The sequence below is a fragment of the Lutra lutra genome, chromosome 14 (assembly GCF_902655055.1).
Source record: "Lutra lutra chromosome 14, mLutLut1.2, whole genome shotgun sequence".
Lineage (NCBI taxonomy): Eukaryota > Metazoa > Chordata > Mammalia > Carnivora > Mustelidae > Lutra > Lutra lutra.
The window spans coordinates 86,133,405-86,160,241 of record NC_062291.1 but is presented as its reverse complement, the minus strand read 5'-3'; the positions used below and the strand labels follow the sequence as shown (position 1 = coordinate 86,160,241).

The following is a 26,837-nucleotide window of genomic DNA, read 5'->3' as shown; positions in this document are numbered from 1 at the left end:
ACGGGGGCCAGGGGCGCAGACCTACCAGTGCTGTCCCTGCCTCTCAGGGGAGGGCCCACCATGAGCGTTTCCTCTCCTCCCCGCCCAGCGTGGCTCCGGCTGCCTGGGGAACATGCCTACCTACGCGGCCACACCCCCGGGCGCAGCACCCAGGCCCACCCACCGGCCGCGGCCACCCTGACGTCCACACAGACCACAACTTACAGGGTTGCGCCTCATGGCTCCGCCCACTGCCCGCGCGGCTTTGGGGTTTCCTGCCAGGGCTGCGAGCTGCTGGTACGACACTGTGTCTCCAAATTTCACGGCCTCCAGCAGCTTCCACAACACCTGTGCGGTGAATGAATCTGAAAGGCAGAACACAGAACGACGCCCTGTGGACAAACGGCTCCCAGGGCTCTGACGGAATGAGCTGCCCGTCCTGCAACAGAAGACACACCCACACCCACAGAAGTGCGACCCTCAGTTAAAACATGGCCTTCATGCACGGTCCCTTCAGCCTGTCCCTGGCACCGTGCGGGCCGTCCCCTTTGCAGGCAGCCCGCACGGTGCACCCCACATCTGCAGCTTCCTTCCATCTTCCCCTGGTTCCGCGCAGGACCGCGCCCTGCCCTCTCTTCCAGGACCCCCGTGCGTCAACGCATGAGCAGCTCAGTTACTGAGCCCTGAGCCCTGCCTGCCTACCGACTGCAGAACCTTTTACACCGCCCGTGAGTTCCCAGCTTCAGCAGGGACACAGAAGGAAAGAGAAGCCATGGGTCGGGCTGTGATTTCATGCTAGCCGTCCACATCCCGCAGCGGACAGGCTCAGAATGCCAAACACCACGGTCCACGGGGCCTGCAGCGACCGTGGCTACAGGTATCTGTAATGAACAGGGCTGCGAAAATGACTCTGTTCCCATTTTAATGGACTAACCACGTCAAAGTGCATTTGCTCTTCCTCCCACTGCAGGACGAACAGGTGAACGCATGAGAACGCTGTCTCCCTCCACCTCCAGGTTTTAGAGCGGTTTCCCAGGCATGTGAAGGAGGCTGGTCTGAATCGATACCTATTGTCTTTCCGAAGGGAACACGCGGCTAGGGAGCACTGGACACGGAGCCGCGTCCCCACGGCGGGGGCACCGAGCCCTCGGGGCGGGAGTGCCTGACGGCGACAGCAAAGGGAAGGCTTCCACGGGCAGCACCGTGTTCCGAGTGTGTCCACAATAGCACTGATTACACTCGGTGCCAAGCCGGCCAAGTGTGATTTGGTTCTTAAAGAAAACACACCCTTACATGCGTGTTAAATAATAAAAATCACTTCTTAACTGAAGGGAATGATAATCACTTCACTGGAAAAAAAATCTGTTTAGTCTTTATTATAACATTAAGCAAATTAAACATCAGTATAATCCAGGTGATACTAGAACAGGGTCATCAAAGAAATTAACTTTGTTGTTCATTAATTTACATGGATTAGTAGAGGGCAGAAAGATAGCAAATGTGCTCCAGTTTTTTATGATATAATTTCAAACTGTACACCATTTGTGGCAGGAGGGTGACTTTGGGGTTAATCAGACTGATTTGTCCTTTTAATTGCTTTCTATTCAAAGAAAATTCATTAGATAATGTTCTCTTCAAAATTCATGAATCAATTTAACTGAAGAAACCACATTAACAGCTTTGGGTTCATTAGCACACACGTTGTGTTACTGGTTGATTGCTCGGAGGGTTTCCTTAGGCAAACACACTCTGTTTACCGTGATTTCCTCAGAACCGGTTCTGAAATCACAGTGTTAATCATCGTCATTGTTGCTGCTGTTACCCTCACTCAAAAATAAACAAACAAAAACACAAAAAAAGGAAAAAGAGGAAGAAAAACAGAGAAGGCAGGCTGCCTGGTGGTATCCTGGGGAGGGAGCGACTTGGGGGGCCTTGGTCTGAGAAAAGCAGCCGGGAGAGCAGCGCATGCTGCAGAGGCCCCGTGTCCGGCCTTCCTGGGAGAGCGCCAAGCGTCCGTGTTGGTCTTCTGTGGTGCCGCCGGGATTTCCAGGAGAAGAGCCTGGAACGGTACCAGACCTGGAGGACGATGGTGAGAGGTGTGTGTGCGTGAGCTTGCCCGGGGCACAGACGCTCCTGGGCCAGCCCCGACCAGAGCACAGCGGTCAGGCCACGCCACCCAGGCCCTCCCTTCCAGGCAGGAAGGTGTCCTGTCCTCGAACAAGTGTTATGTCTGCACACGAGCACAGAGTCCATCAAGCAACCGTAGCTTCGCTGTCAGTCTTCCATGGGAAATAATCTCTCAGCTTGCACGTACCGGGCGACGTACTAGGAAAAATAGCTCGAAGAGTGCAACACCTAGCAATCAAGCGCACCGCCTCGAGAACGTATCTGAAAACTCAGTTTCACCCTGCAGGGAGCAAATGCATTAATTAGTCGGAGCAGCTCTCGGTGACCGGGCCTTTAGCCCTCACCCGTGCAAAGTCAGAGCACGAAACTGCTCTCCTTTCTGGGGGGCTGGCACCTCCAGGAGTTAAATACCCTTCTACAATGTAGTAAAACCTGCTCATAAAAATCAACATACATGGATGTGGAAAATAGGTTTTCTGGAGGTTGGGGTGTCCCCGTAAGTCCTGAGCGCCGGACCATCATTTCAGGGGGCCCAGAGGGCAGCCATTACACGAAGATGCTTCTCCCTCCCGTTGCCGGCCCTCCCCAGGGGGCAGGCGCGACCCAGAGCCGTGCGGAGCGGCCTCTGCCGGCCACTTCACCTTCTTCCTGCCCGCGTCCTTTCTCTTGCCTCTCCTGGCCTCCAAGGACGGCCAGCCAGTCCGTGTTCTGCGGTGGGACCAGGGTCAGCCCTGCTGGAGGCCAAATGGCTGCTTAGCGTTCCCTTTACCGTAAGGACACAGCCACTGTCATCTCCGTGTGGGTGGCCACTGACCCCTGCCACCACGAACACCAGACCCAAGACTGCTTTCTCTCTCCTCTCCAGGTGGACTGTAGGTCATCAGCCTCCCAGGGGCCAACGAGGTGGTTTTCCAACCCTGGCCATGGAGGACGTCATCCTATGCCGTGGACACCAGGGTTTTCCACAAGCTCTTCTCATGCCCGTGTGGGAGTCGCGATCAGGGAGCGTGCAGTGGCGCGCCCAGACCGACACGCCAGGTGCGGCTCTGGTTAGGGAGCCTCGGCGGATGCCAGCAACACACAGCAGACGGGAGGAACTGACCAGGGGCCAGTGTCTTCTTTCCCCCGGACCTCTGCCTCCTCCCCTGTGACAAACATCGTCATGAGAGCTCCCTGGACAGGCAGGTCCCGCACCCCACGACACCCCGCCAACCTCAAGAACAGCTGGTCCATGCAGGGCGGGGCCCGGAGACCGGTTCTCTTTAAAACCAAGGCTGAGACTCAGCCCCCTCTTCTTGAGGGCAGAATGATTTTTGAGAACAGAATCATTCTTTCAAGGTGACCTTTGCTGCAGGGTGCGGTTTCCGGGACAGGGCCGTCTTTCAGCCACCCAGGCCTCAGGGCTCCTGGCCACAAGGCTGCAGCTCACGTAGCTGCACATGCACAGGAGCCACAAAAGGCACCCTGGGCCCTGCCAGCGGAGTGTCACAGCAGCTATCCGGGGGCTGGGCAGGGATCTGTTTGCCACGTCCCTGTGCACAGAGAGCAGAGCCCAAGCTCCCGCAGGAGTCCCTTGCTGTGGCCTCCAATGGCCTGGTACCCCCGGCACAAACTGACGGTATGACAGGTTTTCAAGTTTCCAAGGGCTTTTCCCTTCCAGGGTGTGCCTTCTGCTGCCCCCGGCACCGAGGGAGTGCCCAGACTGGCACCCTGGAGCCCCAGATAACCTGGGGTGTGAAGCCAGTTCTCTGACCCCAGGTATCTAGAGGAGAGTTTTGATAGGAAGCATCCTGAAGTGTGAACAGGGCTGACGTGACCTGATGCCGCCTGACCGCTCGCGCAGCCAGGACCGACGGTCCAGGAGTGAGCCCGGGAGGAAGCACAGGAAGATGAGAGGGAACAGGGAGCACCGCACTCAGTTTTCTACGGGCTGCCTTTCCAGAACCTGGGCAGAATGCAGAGGGCTGTGGAAGGTAAACAGGCACAGGCAGCCTGGGGAAGAGGACAGGAATCTGAGGAAACACTGAACAGTGCCTGAGCATACCATCTCACCTGCGTCCTCCGCAGCCCAGACCCACTGCGGCCTGAACCCCAAGGAGCCGCCGGGGCACACAGAGGACCCGGGAGCTCTTAGCCACCCCTAGGAGGGAGGACGGCATCCCGATGCTCAGGGTGGAGGAACCCCTTGCTTTCTGGTATTATCTCTGAACTCTTGAACCACAGCTCCCAGGCAACCCCGAGGCTTATGTTCCTCTCCGCTGGGAGGAGCTGGGACCCCACAGGTGGGCAGACCCCCTGCTGCTCGTCTCTGTCTTCTCAGCGCCCGGTTCCCTGTGGAGGTACAATCCCAGGAAGCGTGTGGCAGAGTGGGGTAGGTAAGGTCAAATCACGAGTGGGGACCAAACGGGATTTCAGGGAGACTGTGCAGAGAGAGAAGACTGGGGACGCACACTGGTGAGTTGTGTGTAAATCCCCAGCCTTGGCACTGACCTGCACACGTGCAGATCTGACCCTCTATCAAAGACCTGGAGAACTGAGGAAAGGATCCAGACTGGCCCGACGGGCTCCGAGGCTGGCCAGCTTGAAAAGGATGGGGACACGGAAACCACACCCTGCGGAATCCTGGCCAGAACCCCAGAGCCGAAGCCATCCAGGCCGAGAGCGCCCTCAGCGGGAGAAGCGCTGCTGCACACAGGGTTCCCCCGAGACTCAGACCATTAGAGTCACAGTGAGCCCCACACAATCCAAAATGACTTCCGGAACAGAGCAAACAACGAGGGGTCAGAAAACCTCAACTCATCTTGGGAAAGATAATCAACAGACATCAAGGCTGAGAGGACCCAGCAGTTGGAATCACCTGACAACATCTTCTCCCTGGCGTTTTGAGGATTAACTGACAAATAAAATTTTAAGAGATTGAAACAACTTTAAAGGATCTGTAGTAAAAATGCTGCAAGAAGGGAAAATACCCTTGAAACAAATGAGAACATGCAAAGTTTCAAAAACAAATCGCAAAGAAGAGTCAAATGGAAATTTAGTACAGAAGAGCAGGAAATGTAAAAACTGCATGGTCTCAACAGCAGAAGGGAGATGCCAGAGGAGGAGTTAATGAACTAAGTCAACAGAACTTATCTGATCTGGAAAACAGAGCAAACCATGTTAAAAACAAATAATGAAAACCCAGAAAGTGCCCTGAGGACACAGAGGACAAAGCCAAAGGTCTAACAGTCATGTTATTGGAGTTCCAGAAGAAAAGAAAAAAAGGGTAAGGAGTACAAAACAATTTGAACCGATCATAGCCAGAATTTTTCCAATCTAGCAAAAGATTTATTACAGGGACAGGCGTAAGGAGCCTCGTAAACCACAGGCGGGACACACCCAGAGGAATCTACTCCCAGACATACGATGAAGCTGGTGACACCTAAAGGTAGAAAAAAAAAAATCTCAAAAACAACCAGAGAAAAATGATGTGTTATTTATAGAGGAACATGGGTTTGAGTGACTATGGAATTCTCATCAGAAGGAGGTGAACTACCAATTTTGAAGTGATGAAACTCAGAATTCTATATTCAGTTTAGAGAAAAACAAAACCACAGGGCACCTGGGTGGCTCAGTGGGTTAAGCCTCTGCCTTCAGCTCAGGTGATGATCTCCGGGTCCTGGGATCAAGCCCTGCATCGGGCTCTCTGCTCAGCAGGGAGCCTGCTCCCCCCCACCCCGCCTTTTTTGATTTCTCTGTCAAATAAATAAATAAAATCTTAATAAACAAAAAACAAAACAAAACAAAACAAAACTCCTTCACAGGGCGCCTGGGTGACTGAAAGGAGAATTTGACCAACTCACAATCATACTTGGAGACTTCACTTCTCTTTTTTTTTTTTTTTAAAGATTTTATTTATTTATTTGACAGAGAGATCACAAGCAGGCAGAGAGGCAGGCAGAGAGAGAGGAGGAAGCAGGCTCCCCGAGAGAGCAGAGAGCCCGATGTGGGGCTTGATCCCAGGACTCCAAGATCATGACCTGAGCCGAAGGCAGCGGCTTTAACCCACTGAGCCACCCAGGCGCCCCCACTTCTCTCTTAATAACTAACAGAGAGTTGACAGAAAATGAAGGATACAGAAATGAAAAACACTATCAACCAACTGGTTTCAATTGACATTTACAAAACATTGTCCCCAATAACAACAGAACATATACTCTTTTCAAATGCACACAAAAAATTGACCAAGATATACCATATTCTGGGTCATAAAACAAACTTTAACAAATTCGAAATAATTGAATTCATTCAAGTCATATTTTCTGATCATAATGGAATTAGACTGGATATCAAGAACAAAAAGAAAGGAGGTTTGGAAACCTCCAAATGTTTGGAAAGAAAATAAGGCACTATTATTTATTTATTTATTTATTTATTTTTTAAGACTTTATTTATTTATTTGACAGAGAGATCACAAATAGACGGAGAGGCAGGCAGAGAGAGAGAGAGAGAGAGAGGGAAGCAGGCACCCTGCTGAGCAGAGAGCCCGACGCGGGACTCGATCCCAGGACCCTGAGATCATGACCTGAGCCGAAGGCAGCGGCTTAACCCACTGAGCCACCCAGGTGCCCCTTAATTATTTATTTTTAAAGGTTTATTTCTGATTTGAGGGAGAGAGAGTATGTGCATCTGCAGGGGGAGGGGCAAAGAGAATCCCAAGCAGGTGCCCTGCTGTGCCTGGAGCCAGACATGGGGCTCCATCTACGACTCTTAGAGCACAACCCTGAGATCATGACCTGAGACCATGACCCCGAGATCAGGACTCCGAGATCACAACCTGAGACCACGACCTTGAGACCACGGCCCTGAGACCACAACCCTGAGACCATGACCCTGAGACCACAACCCTGAGATCACGACCCTGAGATCACAACCTGAGACCACGACCTGAGACCACGACCCTGAGACCACAGCCCTGAGATCACGACCCTGAGATCATGAGCTGAGATCATGACCTGAGACCATGACCCTGAGACCACAAGCCTGAGATCACGACCCTGAGACCATGACCTGAGACCACGACCCTGAGATCATGACCCTGAGACCATGACCCGAGGTCACGACCCTGAGATCATGACCTGAGACCATGACCCGGAGATCACAACCTGAGCCGAAATCAAGGGTCGGATGTTTAAGCAACTGTGCCACCCAGGCACCCTGCAAATAAGGCACTTTTAAATAACCCATGGGTCACAGGAAGTCTTAAGGATATTTTAAAAAAACAAAATGAGGGGCGCCTGGGTGGCTCAGTGGGTTAAGCCGCTGCCTTCGGCTCAGGTCATGATCCCAGGTCCTGGGTTCGAGTCCTGCATCGGGCTTTCTGCTCAGCAGGGAGCCTGCTTCCTCCTCTCTCTCTGCCTGCCTCTCTGCCTACTTGTGATTTCTCTCTGTCAAATAAATAAATAAAATCTTTAAAAAAAATGAAACAAAACAATACACTGAACTGAATGACACTGAGAATGCAGCATATCGCAATTCCTATGATACAGTGAAGCAACACTTAGAGGGAAATACACAGCATTAAATGCATGTTTTACTTTTTATTTTTTTAAAGATTTACTTATTTGAGGGAGAGGGAGAGCACGTGTTTCCACACAAGCTGCAGTGGGAGGTAGGGCTTGATCCCAGGACCCCACAGTCACGACTGGAACCAAAGCCAAGAGTCGGACGCCAAACCGACTGTGCCACCCAAGCGTCCCTTATGCATGTATTAGAGAAGGGTCTCAGATTAATAATCTAAGCTTCCAATTTAAACAAGAAAGAGCAAAAAACACCCCAAAACAACAAACACCCAAGGAAGTAAATAAAGGTAATAATAGAAAATGATGAAATTGAAATAAGAAAAATTAGAGTAAAATACATGAAACCAAAACTGGCTTCTTTGATAAGTTCAATACAATTGATTAACCTTTAGCAAGAGTGATAAAAAAAGAAAAGAAAGAAGTTATCAACATCAGACCTAAAAGAGGGGATGTCAGCCCGACGTCACAGACACTAATTGGAGAATGAAGTATTCTTACAATAACTCTATGCACAATATTCAACAACACAGATAAAACAGACCACAATGGGGGCGTCTGGGTGGCTCAGTGGGTTAAGCCGCTGCCTTCGGCTCAGGTCATGATCTCAGGGTCCTGGGATCGAGCCCCACATTGGGCTCTCTGCTCAGCGGGGAGCCTGCTTCCCTCTCTCTCTGCCTGCCTCTCTGCCTGCTTGTGATCTCTCTCTGTCAAATAAATAAATAAAAATCTAAAAAAAAACAAAAAACAAAAAAAACAGACCACAATGCGTCAAAAACTGCAAACGGCCAAATCACATCCAAGATGATGCAGATAACTGGAAGAGTCCCTTAAGTATCAAAGAGCCTGAACGTGGAGTTTAAAATCTTCTGAGATCACTAGGGCCAGATAATTTCACCACTAAATTCTATCAAACACTTAATGAAGAAATACATCAACTCAGGATAATCTTCCACAGAAAACAGAAGAGAAGGGAACACTTTCTAAGGCATTTCATGAAGAGTGGAAAACCTGAAAACTAGAAAGAGTCAAAATCCAGACAAGTACAGATTAATATTATTCATTAACATAGATGCAAAATTTCTCAACAAAGCACTGGCAAATCAAATTCAGCAATATATAAAAAAATTGGACTGCAAAATTAAGTGGAGTTTGAGAAATGTAAAGCTGATTCAATACTTGAAAAATGAACCTACTTATAACGCTACAGTAATCAAGACAGGGCGCTGTAACGGAGGGGGAGACACATACATGAATGGGACAGAACAGACAGATCCACCCAATACAGAAGCAAAGGCAATTCGGTGGGAAGATGACAGTATTGCCAACAGATGGTTCTGGAACAACTGGACAGCCAAATGCAAAAAAAAGTCTAGATACAGGCCAGACAGCTTTCACAAAACCAGAAATGGATCGCAGACTTAAATCTAAAAGGCAAAACTATAAAACCTCCAGAAGGTGTAACACAGTCGAAACATCTAGGTAATTATGGGTTTAGGGGAGTTTTTATAGACACAATACGATCCATGAAAGAAAAATATTTGGACCTTATTAAAATTATTTTCTGGTCTGTGAAAAGGGCTGTTAAGACTTCGAGAAGAAAGCCACAGGCTGCAAAACATATTTGCAAAACACGTATCTGATAAAAAAACTTGCAACCAAACTACACAAAGAATTCTTAAGAACTCAGCAGTAAGAAACTAAATAAACCCAATTAGAAAATGGCAAAAAGATAGCTCATCAAAGAAGATAGATGGATACAATTAAGCACATGAAGAGATTTTTTTAAAATTATTGGTCATCAGAAAATACAAATTAAAACAATGAAATAGGGGTGCCTCGGTGGCTCAGTGGGTTAAAGCCTCTGCCTTCGACTCAGGTCATGATCCCGGGGTCCTTGGATCAAGCCCTGCATCGGGCTCTCTGCTCAGCGGGGAACCTGCTTCCCTTCCTCTCTCTCTCTGCCTGTCTCTCTGCCTACTTGTGATCTCTGTCAAATTAATTAATATATAAATCTTTAAAAAAAACCAATGAAATATAATTATACACTTATTAGAATGGCTACACAAACCAACCCCCAATTTTGACAGTAATGATTGCTGACGAGGATGTGAAATGACAGGGATACTCATTCACTTCATCACTCATGATGAAAATGCAAAATGATACAGCTACTTCAGAGAAAATTCAGCAGTTTCTTACAAAACTAAACAGAAGCTTACTATATGAACCAGTAACTGCAGTCCTGAATATCTGCTCAACTTATCTGAAAACCCACGACCACACAAAAACTGGTGTACGAGTGTTTATGGCAGCCTTACTCACTTATTGGTAAAAACTGGAAGCAACTAAGATGTCCTTCAAGAGATAAATGGGCAAACTGAAGCATTCATACAACAGACTACTATTCAGTCACACAAAGAGAGAGCCCCCAAATGACACAGAGTTATCTTAATGTATACTGCTAAGTGAAGGAAACAAGTCTGAGAAAGCTCATACTGTATGACTATGTTTTAGTCATAGGCACTTTGGAAAAGGAAAAGCAATAGACACAGAAAAGCCTTATAGGCAATATATGCAAATTAACAACATACAAAGAAGCATTTAGAAGATTGGAGGATCCCAGGAATGAATGCAGACTGTGCAAGAGAATCTGAGTGTGTTACAACTTGTAAACATAAGAACAACCCCACTAAAGTTTGTGGGAGGGAAAGTGGTGACCCAAGTATGTCTGGAAAGGAGTAGACTGAAGGCAGAAAGAATTTCATATACCCACTCTACCTGATAAAGCTGGGGGTATGAGGTTCTTGTACTGCTCTGCAGTATACTGGACTTGAACAATTAACTAACTGGCTGGTGGAAAGTGGGAGGAAGTTTTATTCTCATTTTTTTTCTGAAAATCTAAAATTGCTCTAGAAATGTAGTATATTAAAAATGAACTAATATGATCCACAATATTAACAGCCTAATGAAGAAAAAACAATTTTATCAATTGAAGCAAAAATAAAATATTAACAAAATTCAACATCTGTTTATGATGAAAGTGCTCAGTAATGTCCTCAACCTGATAAAGGTACTGACAAAAACAAAAAACAAACAAAAAAATGAAAACCAAAACCAAAAGCTAATATTACATTTTATATATATATATATATATATATATATATATATATATATATATATACTGAATGCTTTCCCCTCAAGATTAAGAAAAAACCAAGGATGCCCCCTACTATTTAACATCATAGTGGAAGTTCTAGCCACTGCAATAAAGCAAGAAAAATAAATAAAAGTCATACATTTTGGAAAAAAGAAAATGGTCCCTATTTATAGACAACATGATTATCTACGGTAAAATACTCAGGAATCTACCAAAAAAAAAAAAAATCGTAAAATGAGTTTAGCTAGGTCACTAGACACAAACTCAACAAAGCAAAATCATAGCTCTAAGTTACTGATGATAGCTCCAACCAAAAATACTCAGATGTGAATCTAAAATAATACACAAGATGCTTATGCTGAAAATGACATTCTGTTAAATCAAAGAATACCTAAATAATTTGAGAGAAATACCATGCTCATGGATAGAAAGTCTCAATATAAAAGTTTCAGTTCTCCACACACTGACCTATGAAATTATTTCCATGCTAGTGAAAATCCCAGGGGGATTTAATGCAGATATTATAGATAAACAGATTCTAAAACTTACATGGAGAGGCAAAGGAAATTGAATACTCAAAATACTTTCAAAAAGAAAAAAAAAGTTGGAGAAATCACACTAGCAGGTTTTAAAGACTTACTATGCTGTAATCAAGATACTGTGAAATTTGTAAAGGGATAAACACATATATGGACCTAAGAGATTTCCAAGAGACCCATATGAATATGTCCAAATGGTTTCTGACCAGGGTACAAAAGCATTTCAGTGAAAAAAGGATATTCTCAAAAAGTGGTGTTGGAAGACTGGATATCCACATGCAACACACTGAATCCTGATGTAAATCTTATACATTATAAAAATTAATTCAAAACAGATTTTACCTCTAAATGTAAAACTTTATAGGAGAAAATCTTTGTGGAATTAGGCAAAAAGTTCCTACACATGTCAACAAAAGCACAATCCATAAATTAAAGAGATAAATTGGACGTCGTCAAAATGAAAATAAAAACACACTGGCCTGGGGGCGCCTGGGTGGCTCAGTGGGTTAAAGCCTCTGCCTTTGGCTCGGGTTGTGATCTCAGGGTCTTGGGATTGAGCCCCGCATCGGGCTCTCTGCTTAGCGGGGGGCCTGCTTCCCCCCTGCCCCGCCTGCCTCTCTGCCTACTTGTGATCTGTCTCTCTGTCATATAAATAAATAAAATCTTAAACAAAACAAAACAAAACAAAACAAAAAAAACACTGGCCTGTGCAAGTCAGTGTTAGTAGACTATAACACAAGATACAGACTGGGAGAAAATACTTGGAAATAACATACCCAACAAAGAACTTAAAACCATGATATGTAAAAAACTCTCTAGATTCAACAGTAATAAAACAAACCACCTAATTAAAAAATGGGCAAAAGATTTGAACTGACAGCTCATGAAGGACGGCAGCTGAGTGGTAAATGAACACACGAGTAAATGTGCGACCTAACGCACTGGCTGGGAGGTGCCAGTTAAAACCATGACGAGACAGCACTGCACGTCTGTTAGAGCCGCTATTACAAAAATCCTGTATGCAAACGAGGGCATATCTACACCATGGAATATGACAATTAAAAGGCATAAACTGTAGGTACACACGACAGTTTGGATGGATCTTGAAGGCATTAAGCCGAATGACAGAAGGCAGGCTCCAAAGGTTAAATAGTGAGTCCATCTACGTGACATTCTCCTGAGGATGGAGAACAGACCAGAAGCTGCTAGGAGTCAGCAGGGAGGTGGGGGAGGGGATGGGGGCAGGAGGATGTTTTTAGGAGGATGCAACCTGAGTCTTAACTGTGGTGGCAGTTAAAGAAATCCATGTGTATATTAAAATCCATAGCACCGTACACCAAAAGTCGATTTTATTGTAGCTTAATTTAAAAAATAAGCTGAAAAACATAGATGGAAATATTTTTTTTAAAGATTTTATTTATTTATTTGACAGAGATCACAAGCAGGCAGAGAGGCAGGCAGAGAGAGGAGGAAGCAGGCTCCCTGCTGAGCAGAAAGCCCGATGCGGGACTGGAACCCAGGACCTGGGATCATGACCTGAGCCAAAGGCAGCGCTTAACCCACTGAGCCACCCAGGCGCCCCAAGAAATATTTTTTTTTAAAAAGATTTTATTTATTTGACAGACAGAGATCACAAGTAGGGAGAGGGAGAGAGGGGGAAGCAGGCTTCCCGCTGAGCAGAGAGCCCGATGTGGGGCTTGATCCCAGGACCCTGGGATCATGACCTGAGCCGAAGGCAGAGGCGTTAACCCACTGAGCCACTCAGGCGCCCAGAGGGAAATATTTTCTAAGCACCTTTTCTTTAATCAATCTCCCTGAAGTTCAAGATACCCACTTAAAATGGAGCCTAGGTCACAACCCCTGCCAACTATTTCTCCTCTGCAAGGCCCCCTTCACCCCCCAGTGCTCTCAGTATGGTCGCCATGAGGGTCCCTTCTATCTGACCCAGCTCACCAAGAGCAAGGGCCTGCTGTGTGGGTCTCCATCCCAGTAGTCCAGTGCTGGGGCTGACCCAGAGTAGGCATCCAGCTGTGGTCTCCTGGATGAATGGGTGGGGGGGGCCTCGTCGTCCCTGTCATCACTTGGGCTTGGCCCCTGCGCTCAGGGAAGAGAGGGCAGCACTGCTTCCACTGGAGCGGCCAGGACCTAGAATGGACTACGTGTGCATCTACCTCGACCTGCCAAGCCCACTCAGGTGTTCCTGCGATTAGCAGAGAAGGCCAAGGCCACCCAGGCCAAGAGAAAGCTGCTCAACCTGTGCACATGGCCAGGGACGTGGTTCTGTCCGAGTGCACTGTCCTGACCTAGGTACCGAGCCCCCCGGGGGCCTGTGGCCGCACAGACACGGGCGGGGAGAACAGCTGGCGCTGGCCAGGGTGGCGGGGCTCAGCAGGCCTTCGCACCAGCTCGCAGGCATGGAACTGGGCAGTGTCTGGCAGGGCGAGGGCACCAGCGGGCCTGCCTCAGTTCCCTGCGGGCAGAGCTCCAGCAGCTCAGCTCTGTGCGTCCTGAGAGCTAGAGCAGGTCACGCCACTGCTAAGCAGGCCTGGGGCCAGGGGTGTGCCTACCAAGGGGCCTTCTAGAACTTCAAGTTCATTGCCATCAGTTGCCGCTTCTGACATTAGGAGGGACCGCCGGCAGCAAACCGGTCAATAATCAGTCCGATCCTTCCACACTAGCACACACGCACCACGCAGGAGCTATGAAACAGAACACTGCCGGAGTAAAAATAACTTGATTTATTTCAAGATACTAGTCGTAGTCTTCACAGACCCACAAGTACCTGAGAGAAAGTAAAGCGAAGTTTACAGGTGATCGCGCCAAAGCTTCAGGACTCAACACGGCATTTCCGTGGGTCGGTGCTCTACCAAGTCAAACCGCGTGAACTAGACACACGTGTCTGAGCGTCACATGAGTGCAGGTGCACAGGCTCATGCTTGCAATGGCCGGTACGTGCTGTGACACACACAGGTGTGAAAATCCACGAGGACCCAGAATCTGGGTCAGGACAGCAAGCACAAGGTCACCAACGCCAGACACTGCTCTGCCAGCTGAAGTCTGCTGGGTGTGGACAGGTCAAGACTGCGGGAGGAGCTCTGTCTAGGGAACGTGGGGCCACTCCCGGCTGGAGAGAGGGGCTGCGGGGCATAGGGCCCCACATCAACCTTTATTTCTAATGTATCATGGGACCGTCCACGAGATCCGGTGGCACGGGATGGCGTGCACCAATGTCCTCTCCCCCGGCAAGGACACAGCAGAACTGACAGGGGCCTGGGTCCCGACTTGTGGCAGCGGTGCCCTGGGCAGGAGTAGGGGGCACTTCAGGTAGCGGAAGTGACCCTGCAGACAGGGCGAGCCTGGGAAGGCGACTGGTTGACCCGGGGAAGATGTCTCCTCAGGGGCAAGAGGAAGCTCTCATCTAGAGCCACGTGTAGGCCGCCGCACGGTCCGCCGTTACCTGCTCCACAATGGTTAAACCAGAACTCTTTCCGAGCCCAGAGCCAGCCTCCAGCCTCTTGTGGGTGTGGACCTCTGGGACCCACGCACCGCCAAGAGCTCAGAAGACAGGCACAGCAGGAGACTCTATCCCAGCGGATCCCAACCACCTACCTGAGGCTGTGATAACTTTTCAGCCAACGCCGGCATAACTAAAGCCATGTACAGAGGCAGAAGGCATGGTCTCTCACATTCACAAAACAGAGGCACCTCCTTGCTGCTCTCAGGCTTTAGGGTACCTGGCTCCCCCAGAGTGGGATGGCTTCCGCAGTAGACACGCGGGGTGTCCTGGTCTCTGGGGCACAGCCCAGCATGCTTCCGCACAGGGGTGGGAAGAAGACACAAAAAAACAGCTGGCCTGGGCACTGTCCCAGCCTCTTGCTCTGGTCCTGCCTTCCCAACTGCCACCCAGACACAGAGCTTCCTGAGCTCCCAGGACGGTCATGGACTGTCCACTAAGTTTGTGAAGCTGGTATCACTATTCTCGGTGGATGAATGACAGTCACGCTCAGAGCCATAGCCTGGCTACCGTCCACACCACTGGTTGGACGCCTCAGGCTCACGTCTGCTGCTCTCTGGGCCTGGAAGGTGGGACCCAGGCACCCCATGGCTGAGCAGGTTTTGGTGACAGGGTGTCTGTCTGTCTGCAAGCCAGCACCGAGCTCAGTGGCTTGGCTAAGGCCTCTGGCCTAGATGAGTCTTTCTGCACTCCCTTCTCAGAGTCCGCTTACCGGTTTGCTCCAAGAAATGAAGATGCGCACCAAGGGGCGGGTGTCGGAGCACAATTCGTGTGGTTCTGGGGGACAGATGGTGACCGTGCTGAGGCTTAGTTCCGTGACTGACCAGTCTGGTAATGGACAAGCCAGAGGCGCTAATGCCTGCACCTGGGGAAACTCAGGGCAACCACACAGCAGTCACAGTCCACCGTGTGCACCCGCTTCCAAGCCCAACAACCCCCTGCAGCCCTAGGTGACAAATACGCTCGAGCTTTCCTGTCCTAGCTGGTGGTGCGACCGCAAGGACGGGCCTGGGCCCAGACAGCGACCGGCGCACAAGGCTCTGATTGCAGACAACCCAACAGGATGCTGTGAGACAAAGGCATGTGCCTTTCAAAGGGAACCTCGGAGAAGTGCTACCGCTTTCCAGGAAATGTTTGGCTACCTCTCTGGGTGTGCTGCTCTGGGCGACGGAGAAGGTGTTAAGCGAAGACGGTCTGCTGTTCTGTGGTTCCAAGTGCTGTGGGTCCGAAAGGATTTTTGCTGGCCTCATGACCAGTGTCCGATGGGATGAATTCTCGATCACTTTCCACAAGCCAAATCCATTCTTGGATAAGAAAATCTGCCAACACTAACAGTATTCTCAAGTGCTGAATGTAGCTCTTGGTACACAGTAAGCAGGCAACGAATGCTTCGTGGGTTGTACAAGACGCAGGGCGGGAAGGCTATTCTGAAAGAGAAGTTCCTCGATCGTTCTGGACAATGCCGGGGAAATGGGGGCTCGGTCGTGATTTCAAAGATGCATTTGGAAATTCTGGTCAATTTGCTTAAAAATCTGATGGTCACAACAAGCACTAACATTTACTGAACGTGCTGGGGACCATGCAACCTGTAGGAAGAATCCTACTGAATCCTGGGAGGCACCAGGCCTCTTGTCCTCTCCTTCAAGGGTGAGAAGCATCTGTGGCTCGGGATGGAGCCGGCCAGGAAGCTCAGGCCAGTGGGGCGGCCAGGCTCTCAGGCGTAGGTCCCCTTTATGGGCATCCAACACGGTCAGCATCCCTCAGACGCACTCCTGACCCACTGAGGGCAGGCACTTGGCTCGGCTGCCAGAAATATGGTGCTCGGGTCTTAAATTTTCCTTCCCCGAGCAATGGTAACGCAGATCAGAGAAGAAAGAAGGACCTGTGAGGTCATGGTGCCCCTTTGGCTGGGCCCCTGAGGTCCACATGGACGTGAAATCCCCTCCTGCCACCTTGGGGACATGGGATGGGGCTCTGCTCTGATTCTGGATGTAGCCGGTGCCAGACAGAGTGTGAAGAATGGGTTAACAGATTTGGGGAGCAGATGTGGAAGGACAAGTCCTTCCATGGGAGCTGTAAGCATCTGCAGCTAAAGGCCAAGGAGAGGGAATCTGGGATGTGATTTAGAACATAAAAGGGGCACCTGGGGGGCTCAGTCAGTTAAACGGCTGCCTTTGGCTTGGGTCATGATCCCAGGGTCTTAGGATCGAGTCCTGCATCAGGCTCCTGCTCAGTAGGAAGCCTGCTTCTCTCTCTGCCTCTGCTGCCTCTCTGCCTGCTTGTGCGCTCTCTCTCTCTCTCTGAGAAATAAATAAATAAATAGAATCTTTAAAAAAAATAAAATAGGAGTGCCTAGTTGGCTCGGTTGGTTGAGTGTCAGACTCAGTTCTGGCTCAGGTCATGATCTCAGGGTCATGGGATCGAGCCCCCCATTGGGCTCCAAGCTCAGCAGGGTCTGCTTGCTTTCTCCCTCTCTCAAAATAAATAAGTAAATCTTCAAAAGAAAATAAGCTTAAAAAACAATCTAGAACCCACAACACAAACTTTTACGACTTCTTATATAGGCAAGGAGTAACTTCCAGGAGCAATAAAAATTTTGGGTCTTTTAGAATAGTGGTCCTCAATGTGTGGTCTGGGGAGCTTTAGGGGTTCCCAAGACCCGTTTAGGAGGATTTTCGTGGCCATACTAAGATGTTACTTGCCTTTCTAATTCTCCTGCTCTCACAAGCACACAGGACTTTCCCATAAGCTAACCGGCACAACTGCGCCACGGATTAAATGGCAGCGGCTGTGTTCCATTAACGCAGACGCTGAAGAGACTGGGGACACACCAACGCCACTCTTCTCAGACCTTTTGGCTTTGGGAAACATTTTCATGTATTATCTTTGATATCATGTAGTGAATTCACTGTTATCTTAACAAAAATTAATGCAGTAAGACAGCCTCAGGTTTATTTCAATAGATAGAACCCTCGCAATCCAGAGCTCTCTGGGGTCCTCAGTAATGTTGAGGAGGATGGCGGGGTCCAGAAGAACAGAGGGTCTAAAGGGTTAAGCCGTTTCCTTTCCAAGCCTGGCCAGGCAAACAGGGCCCTGTGCTCATGAATAGAAATGCTCCGGCAGGCTCGTCTGGCCCTGGTGCACCGGGACACAATCACAGAGCTCATCTCGCAGGCGGACTGGACTATTAGCCCTCGGAAACGAACCTTCTGCCGCCCCCAGTGCAGGGAGGCTGCCGCAGGTGAGGGGTGGGACGGCCTCACCAGTGCACCTGGCCCTCTTTGCAGTCACCTTCCCAATAATTAGAGTGCCCGAAACTTATTTAACAAAAGAATTATGCCTAAGACTGTAAGCTCAAACTTAAGGAAGCCTACAGAGAAATGATTAAACTGTGAATGTCCTGGTATGAATGTGAATAATTATATATTAACACCCTTTACCATTCAAATAATTGTCATTCAGCTCAAAGCAGAACACCTGACTCTGAGCAGGTGTTAATGGTTTCTGAACAACGTCGGAACCGCAGAGAGGCCGCCCCGCCCCGAGGAAACGCCGAGTGGGAGGCGTCGGCGATCCGAGCCGCCCCGAGCACGCTCACAGCACGGGGGTGCGGCGGGGCGGCGGGGAGCAGAGCCCAGGTCTGCCGTCCCCCTGTCCTCCCACACCGGCCCCTGTTTCCCCGTGCTGGTCTGTTTCGGGGCACCTGCTGTCTCCCCTTACAAATCCTCCCAGCTTTTGTAGCCAGGACACTGCCAGGGTGTCCACGAGGACACCGCCCCCCCCAACCCCCCATAGACACCCCCCTGGAAAGAACGGGGCAGTGTTCGCTCCCAGGCACGACCTCGTAAACAAAACAACAAAAAGGTGGAAAATTGGATTGAAAGGGACACAGTGTTATCAATGTATGCAGGATGCTGTTTTCCAGCGCCACCGGCCCCTCCTCCGCCTGAGTCCGCCACCGCTGACACCAAGTCACGCCTTCCCTTTGGTGGCATCAGTCACGGGGCAGAGATGGGACCCGCTGGGACTGTTTGGGACCCACGCCATTTCATGCTAAGCACACCAACGGTTGTTAAACACACAATACCGTGTGCACGTACCCCACCCAGCTCTGAACCCAGTTCAAAAACTCCTGTGCGCCCCATCAGAAACTTCTAGAAGCCTCCTGACAGCCCTCCCGAGTCAGGGGAAGGGCGCCCTGCCGGCTTCACCAGCAGCTCCCGCAAGTCTTCATGCCGTCCTGAACCAGGGCCCCGTCCCGCTGTCCCCAGACTCAGTTTCTGGATATATGGACACATCCCCAGGGGCTGGGTGGGTCCGGGCCGTCCCCACCCGTGCCGCTACCCAGCTTGTGTGAAACTGCCCTGAGGTTTGTTAAATAATTTTATCTAACTTTTGAAGACCAACGCCACAGAAAGGCACTAAGCCCTTAATTTCTTAATGAATTATTCTTTACCGTAGGACGGGATTATGCCACGGAGAAGGCATATCATTACTGACAGAGCTGTCAGGAGGACAGGCAAAAGGAAAACTGGCAAGCTTTAATTTCTCTGCAGAGAAATGAGGGGCTCTTTGGGGATTAATCTCAGTATCAACATTGAGCCTTTGCCGCAGGGCAGCTGAAGAATTCAAAAGAAGTTGTGACTGAATTTTGAGTGATGGAATCTAGCTCCAATTGTGTGGCTGACTTTGGCTCTCACCTATTCAAATGAGGACCGGGCCGTGCAGGTGTGGGTGAAGGGGATCCCCACAGGACGGGGAACATGTGTGCCCTCGGCAGGGGTGACAAGGATGGACAGAAGGCCAGGCAAAGGGCTGGCCAGGGCACCACACGGAACAGGTGCTAAGAAAGTTCTCCTGAGTAGGGAGGGACAGGAGTGGACAGGGCTTGCCACCACCTGCTGCCCAGCCCGGCGGGGTGGGGGGGTTAAGTGGGGCAGGGGTTGGTTCAGGGCCTGGGGCCGCGGCGCAGGGAGGGGCTGTGTGGGCCGCCCCGTAAGACTGCACACCTCCGGCTGCCTGAGCTTTTAACACTGGACATTCGATTTGTTACCTGATCTCATGACCAACAGAGGAGCTCGGGGGTCCTCCCGCTGCTCTGGGCACCTGAGAGACCCCTACCTGCTAGCAGCCCCTGGGCCTCTCTGCCAAGTCCAGGCTGGAGGCCCACACAACAGGGGCCCAGAGCCCGTGGGCTCTCGGGCTGGTGGACTTGCCCTGGGCGGGGGGCGGGGGGGACAGGGTCAGAGAACTTCGCTCCTTGGCTGAAGGCTGGCTACAGTGTCAGCAGAGCCCTGGCTGCTGCCCCCAGCTCAGTGCTGTTGCTGCGGAAAATGGGCCTAGACCTGCCCCGACCACTGAAGCCTGCCCCGGGTGCCGGAGGACCACAGGCGCAGGGTCGGTGCCCAAGAGCGCGGCGGCTGACGTAACCTCAGCGAGAGCTCTTGTCCTAGGTAACAGGCGATGTCCCCCGTTCAAGCTCACACAACGCGGGAGAAGCGTGCTCAGACTCCTCAGTAAATTAGTTTCTTAGTTTTTTCAGTGACTCTTTAGTCAGCGGCTGCTGCCGGGGCGCCGGGACGGGAGGGGGCCGGGGCGGGGTCGCGCAAGCCCCAAGGGCGCCCAGGGCTCCGGGGCAGATTCGAACAGCGGCCGCGGGAGCTCTGGGTCTGGGCTCGCAGCACCAGGAGACAGCTCTGCACTGAAAGCAGGGGTGACCTGACCGAGCCGTCCTCTGCCAGGGCTACCCTTGAGTACGCAGAAGGCAGGACAGTGTGCACGCAGGAGACATCACGCCCGGTGACGGGAGAGGCTGGCGGGAGGCGGCAGGGAAGCCTGTTTGCACTTGCGGGTGGGGCCTGGGGCCGTTCCTCCCGTCCCGTCTCTCCTCACCACACCCCAGCAGCATTGGCCGCCACCGGCCCCGCCTGCTCCCCAGGGCTCCGCACAGGCCTTTCCACTCAGACCCTGACGGGGAAAAGACCTGGTTCCATCCCTGAGCCTTTCTCCCTCACCCATGTCCACGTGGTGCAGAGCTGGTGCCTGCAGTTGGCGCAAGTGAGGCAAGACGGCACGGGCAGATGACAGTGCATTTAGGGCCCTGCCCCGAGAGCCAGGCCATCCTGTCGGCGTTCTCTAGGGGTCACTGAGCGCCAGCCCGGGGTTCAGCCAGGAAGGAACACGAATGCCAACAGCAGAGGTATCGGTCGCCCGGGCCACCGCACATGCATCTCTTCCCGATGGCATCACGGGGTTTCAGAATTCAAGGTGGGGCCCCCCTGGGCCCCCGGTGTCTCCTTCACCCTGACGTCACCAACTATAGGAATGGGATGGTCCACGACAACTGCCCTCCAGTCCGCTGCTCTCCAAATTTTCAAAAACAATTATCAGAGGTCTCAGAGCAGGGACAGTGATTCAAAAGTCAAACCCTGCAGTCACAGAAGAACCTCGCCACGCGTTTCTCTCACACCCCAGGCCCCACTCAAATGCAGCAATTTAATTCTTACTCCTTTCTTTCAGCCAAAACTCCGTTACCATACTATGGGGGCAGGGAGGGGTGTGGAGAGGAGACCCGCACTTTCAACAGCAGAGAGACAAAACTGAGTGTGTTCCATTTTGAATTTGCAGTATCCAGTGTGCACGCATCTTTTAAAACTTATAAACGTCTCAGACGTACATTTTATCCATCACAGGCTCAAGTTCCGCTAGAAGATTTCGTGGAGAAATGCCGACACCACTTTCACACTCAGTCCGAGCGTGAATGCTGCCTTCCAAGTTCTGGTGTTGGAACAATCAGCCCCAAGAAAACAACCGGGAGCAAGTGGACAATCGAAGCCGCCTCAAGGAAGGCCCCGTGCAGCATCCCCGTCTGTCTGAGGCCCCTCCTGGGTCTGCGGAGCGCTCGGCGCGATGACTGGGTGCGACTCCCAAGTGCGAGGCAGTGGCCAGACCCCCTGCCCCCGGCACAGGGCTCCGTGCGCCCAGGGCATGGCCAGCAAAGACTGCCGAGGCCAAGGCACCCCTTGGAAGGCACGAGTAAAGAGCTCACATTGGGGGGTGATGGGGTGTGCGTCCAGGTCTCATTCGTGCCACTGCCCAGCTCTTTGAGCCAGTTCTGTCAACTTCCACGTCCTCTGCGTGAAACCAAGGACCACAGCGTTGAGGAGTAAATGAAGTAAAAGCTGCCCAAAGTGCCCAGCAGAGCCCGTCACAGGGGACGCGCTCAGTGAGTGTAAGCCACCGATGGAGCCACAGCCGTCCTCCCCAGTGCAAGGCGGACCAGCCCCACGTGGCCCTTGGGAACAGTTCGCACCTGGGAGGCAGAGTCGCTGCTCTCCGGAGCGGCTGTGTGCGCCCAGAGGTCCGGCTGAATGGAAGCTGTGGTCACGGGGAGAGGAGGCCCGTCTCAGCTGAAAGTGCATAACTGCCAAGGAGACACCGAAAGCCATAGTGAGGACAGCGTGGCTGACAACCCAAACCCAGGCCCTTGACCCTGGCTGATCTACACAGAGGGCGGCCAGGTGGGCTCACTGGCCTACCAAATCCCCACACTGCTGCTTAAAAATAAAGAATTACACAAATACAAATATTATGCTCTGCCCCTTGAGTTTCTGGGGGGTGTCAACAGCCCACGTGTACACCATCGTGTGGCCCAGCCTACCAGCAGGGTGTGACTGGCCCTTTGACTTGGCCACATCTGCAGGCAGGTGGCAGCGTCCTGAGGACAGAGCTTTTGTGCCCGTAGTCAGGGGCTGAATGACCAAAGTTGAATGATCTCATTATAGATCACTTAATTATCGTTTCCCCATCTGCTGCTGATGTGCCGCACAGAGGCTCACACGTCTGCGTGTCAACCAGCATTCCTATATGTGAAAAACCGTCGTGCCCGTCCTCCCCCTTTCCCTAAGAGTGTGTTTCCATGTTTACCCGCACAGTGGGCCTGTTGTGCCCGCCCCAAGACAGCCCTTCCAGGAAGTGCCACAGAGCGCCTCTGTCCGCCGGGCCGTGTGTGCGCCGGGCCCACGTGAACACAGATTCTGTGAGGTCTTCTAATCAGAAGGGGAAGCTGTCTAGACAGGACTGTTGTCACTGCAGAATGGAAACTCGCCGGCAAAGCCCCCACACGGCTTGCCAGCTTAGCAGAATCTGGCGTCAGAGCCCAAAGACCTGGGTGTGAGGCTCCCCAAACCCCCACCGTGCCCATGAGATGGGGATGGCGGAGGAGCCTGTGAAACACGCTGGTGACCCACAGACGTCTGTTCTCCTACCGAAGGTCAACCTGGTTCCCTCCATGTCTTTTTCCATTATAAATAAAGCTGCTCTACCGACGTGTGTGCGGGAGTTCTCCGTTCACGTAGGTAGGTCCTAAGGAGCAGGACTGCCAGACAGTATGGCAAGAGCAGGTTTCATTTTTAAGAGATAGCCTATCTTCCCAAGCAGCTGCACCATTCTGCACCCCCCAAGCAATGAGAGCGTTCCTGTGGCTCCATGCGCTCCCCAGAATGTGCTGTCGTGCACCTTCTGGGTGTTGGCCTTTCTAGGACATGTGCAGCGGCATCTCACTGTTAATTTGCACTTCCCTGACACGGGGGGATGATAGCGGAATACTTGTTACCTGTGTATCTTCATCGGTCAGGTGTCTCTTCATGCCTTTGCCTGTTTTTTAATTGGCTTGTTCATTTTCTTGCTGAGTGTTAAGGGTTCTTTGTAGATTTTAGATAACAGTCCTTTACACGAGTCTTTGGCAAAGACTTTCTCCCAGTCTGCAGCTTGTCTTATTCTCTACTTATGGGCTTTCACAGAGCGTCGGTTTTTAATTGTAAGGGAGCCGACTTACCATTCATTTCTTTCATGGATCGCGCCTTTGGCATTTCATCTAAAAGGTCATCACCATCTCCAAGGTCACCTACGTTTTCACCTGTCTTCTAGGAGTTTTATGGTTTGTCTTTCAATTTAGGTCTGTGATCCATTTTGAGTTAAATTTTTGTGAAGGCTGGAAAGTTTGTCTATATTCATTTCTTCACGTGCAGACGTCCTGTCATTCCAGTACCGTCTGCTGAAAAGATGATCTTCTTTTCCACGGGGCTGCCGGTGCGTCTTTGCTGACAACCCGTTGGCTGTAGTACAGGAGTCTCTTTCTGAGCCCTTTGTACTTCTGGTCTGTTAATTGTTTAACCACCATACTCTCTTGACTATTGTAGCTTTTTAGTAAGTCTTGGAAGTAAGGTTGTGTCCGTCAGTCGATCTTGTTTCCCTTGAGTATTGTGTTACTGGCGATTCTGGGTCTCTGTATAAACTTCACAATCCGTTCACTGATACACATACATAAAACGACTTCCTGGAATTGTGACTGCAATTGTGTTGAATCTTTAGATCAAGTCGGTAAGAAGGGACATTTTGAGGACATAAAACCTTCCTACCCATGAACATGGATTCCTCTCTATCATCGCCTCCAGTTTTCCTCCTATATACCTACTACATACTTGATTACATTTAGGCCTCAATATTTCATTTTTTGGGTGCTGACACCAATAGTAATGGGTCTTTAATTTCATGATGAGCACGTTTTCAGGTATTTATGGATCAACTCATACATATTCCTTTTTGAAGAGGCTAAGTCTTTTTCCCAGTCATTTATTGGACTTTTTATCATGGAGTCACAGGAGTCTTCACATGTCCTATGTACAAGTCCTTTGTCAGGAATATGTGTTGCAAATATTTCATCTTACTCTGTGGCTTTCCTATTCAGTTTCTAAATGATGTCTTTTACTTTTGATAAAATTTATTTGTATGTTCACAGCCTTATCTTTCTGTGGTACATGAAATATCTGTCTATTAAAATCATGAGGGTATCCTCCAGAATTTCTTCTCAAAGCCTTAGAGTCCAAGCTTTCCATTTAGGCACAGATACACACCAAATTAATTTTTACATATGGTGTGAGTGGGGGGTCAAGGTGAAATTTTTTTTTCCAGATGTTATCGAGTTGTTCAGGCACTATTTCTTTTTTTATTTTTTAAAGATTACATTTATTTATTTGACAGAGAAAGATACGGCAAGAGAGGAAAAACAAGCAGGGGGAGTAGGAGAGGGAGGCACAGGCTTTCCGTGGAGCAGGGAGCCCAATGTGGGGCTCGATCCCAGGACCCTGGGATCATGACCTGAGCCGAAGGCAGACGCTTAACCAACTGAGCCACCCAGGCGCCCCCAAGCATTACTTGTTGAAAAGACTACTTTTCTCACTGATCTATTGGGAGTCTTCTTTGAAGACAGAATAGAGATCTATACTTATATAATAATTCTCTTCTTCTGCTCTTTTGATTTTCACGCCAGTACCACAGTGTCTTGATTACAAAAGATTAGTAAGTCTTGAAATCAGGCAATGCCAGTCCTAGGACTTCTGTTTTCAAAGTTATTTTAGATATTCTAGGTCCTTTGCATTTCCCTATAACTTCAGAATCAGCTGGGAATCTCAAAGCCTGAGTGAACTTAACATAAAAAGTAGTCAATGAAAACTGACATCTTGGCAATATTGGCTTTTCCTATGATCAACAGATATGTATTTAGGTCCTCTTTAATATCTTTCAGCCATGTTTTATATTGTTCAGTGGGCAGGTCTTACATATCTTTCATTAAAGTTAGTCCTTTAATAAATATAGTTTTGACACTAATTTTTCTTTAGACATTAAAATTGCATCTTCAACTTTGTTAAATTCATTTGTTAGTTTTTAACAGTTATTTTCAAAGTCCTATACCATATTCTATTTAAACAACTACGAAAGCTGAAATGAAGACAACTGTACTTACTCCTTCTGATACGTGTGCCTTTATTTTTCTTACCTTTTAGTACAGGGGTCTGTATCTTTTTATTATGTGTGTATTGGAGAAAAATATAGTTGGGGTGGGGGGGGTCCTGGCTTTCTCCTCCTCCAATCTGGTCTGTCAATCTATGCCTTTTATTTGACTCTTAAGACCATTTACACTTAATGTAATTATCAATATGGTTGTGTTTAAATCTATCAAGGTGCTGTTTGTCCTATCTGTTCTCTGTTCTCCTTCCCCTCTTTTTCCTTTTAGGTTATTCTTAAAAATCAATATTCTACTTTGCCTTTTTTATTAGCATATGAATTATCTATTGGCTTATATTGGTTTTCTGAGTGGCATTCTAGGATTTATAATATTCATCTTTGACTCATCATAGTCTGGCCTCAAGTAATATTATACTTGCTCCTGGGACGCCTGGGTGGCTCAGTCGGTTGAGCGTCTGCCTTCAGCCCAGGTCATGGTCTCGGGTCCTGGGATCGAGTCCCGCATCGGGCTCCCTGCTTGGTGGGAGCCTGCTTCTCCCTCTCCCTCTGCTGTTCCACCTGCTTGTGTGCTCACTCTCTCTGACAAATAAATAAATTAAAAAAAATTATACTTGCTCCTAACAACATAACGAACCTTAGAGCAGTATATTGTTATTTCCCCAGTCCTACCTTTTGTGCTATTATTTTACTTCTACATATATTATAACCTCCAAAATTCGTTATCCATTTTATTGTGAAGAGTTAATTATCTTTTAAAGAAAAAAATTCTCATTTCTAGTGATGTTGATTCCTCTGGGAATTGCTCATCTTTAGCTCCCACTAGTTGCTGCCTGGTCTCCTACGGCTTCCGCATGCATGCGTGTCCTAGTATCTGCAACAAACTCACAGGGACACCAGGCAGAGTTCTGGAACTCTCTCTCTGCATGGCACCCTCTTCCCTAGTACTCTACCTACCAACTCTGCCTATAACACTGAAACACTGCACTGGAGTATCTGTAGCATCAGTAATTAGAAAGTCAGAGACTGACGAGAACCCACAGTTGTATGGGCACATGGTAGGAAACACGTTATGGCACATTCACAAGATGGGATGTTGTATGGTGGTTATTTGTGAACATCTCTACAGAATTCAAAAACCGAGGAACCTCACAGAA

At 49.6% G+C, this 26,837-nt stretch overlaps 1 protein-coding gene across 5 annotated transcripts in view; it reads right to left on the bottom strand.

Moving 5' to 3' along the window:
• The window catches only part of MGMT (O-6-methylguanine-DNA methyltransferase), a 278,625-nt gene that overhangs the window by 7,511 nt on the left and 244,277 nt on the right, over nucleotides 1–26,837 (bottom strand). For all 5 annotated transcript variants that reach the window (XM_047703157.1, XM_047703160.1, XM_047703156.1 and 2 more), the window contains exon 4: nucleotides 205–344. In XM_047703157.1, the coding sequence (XP_047559113.1) occupies nucleotides 205–344 (140 nt within the window). The remainder of the gene's footprint in view (nucleotides 1–204; nucleotides 345–26,837) is intronic.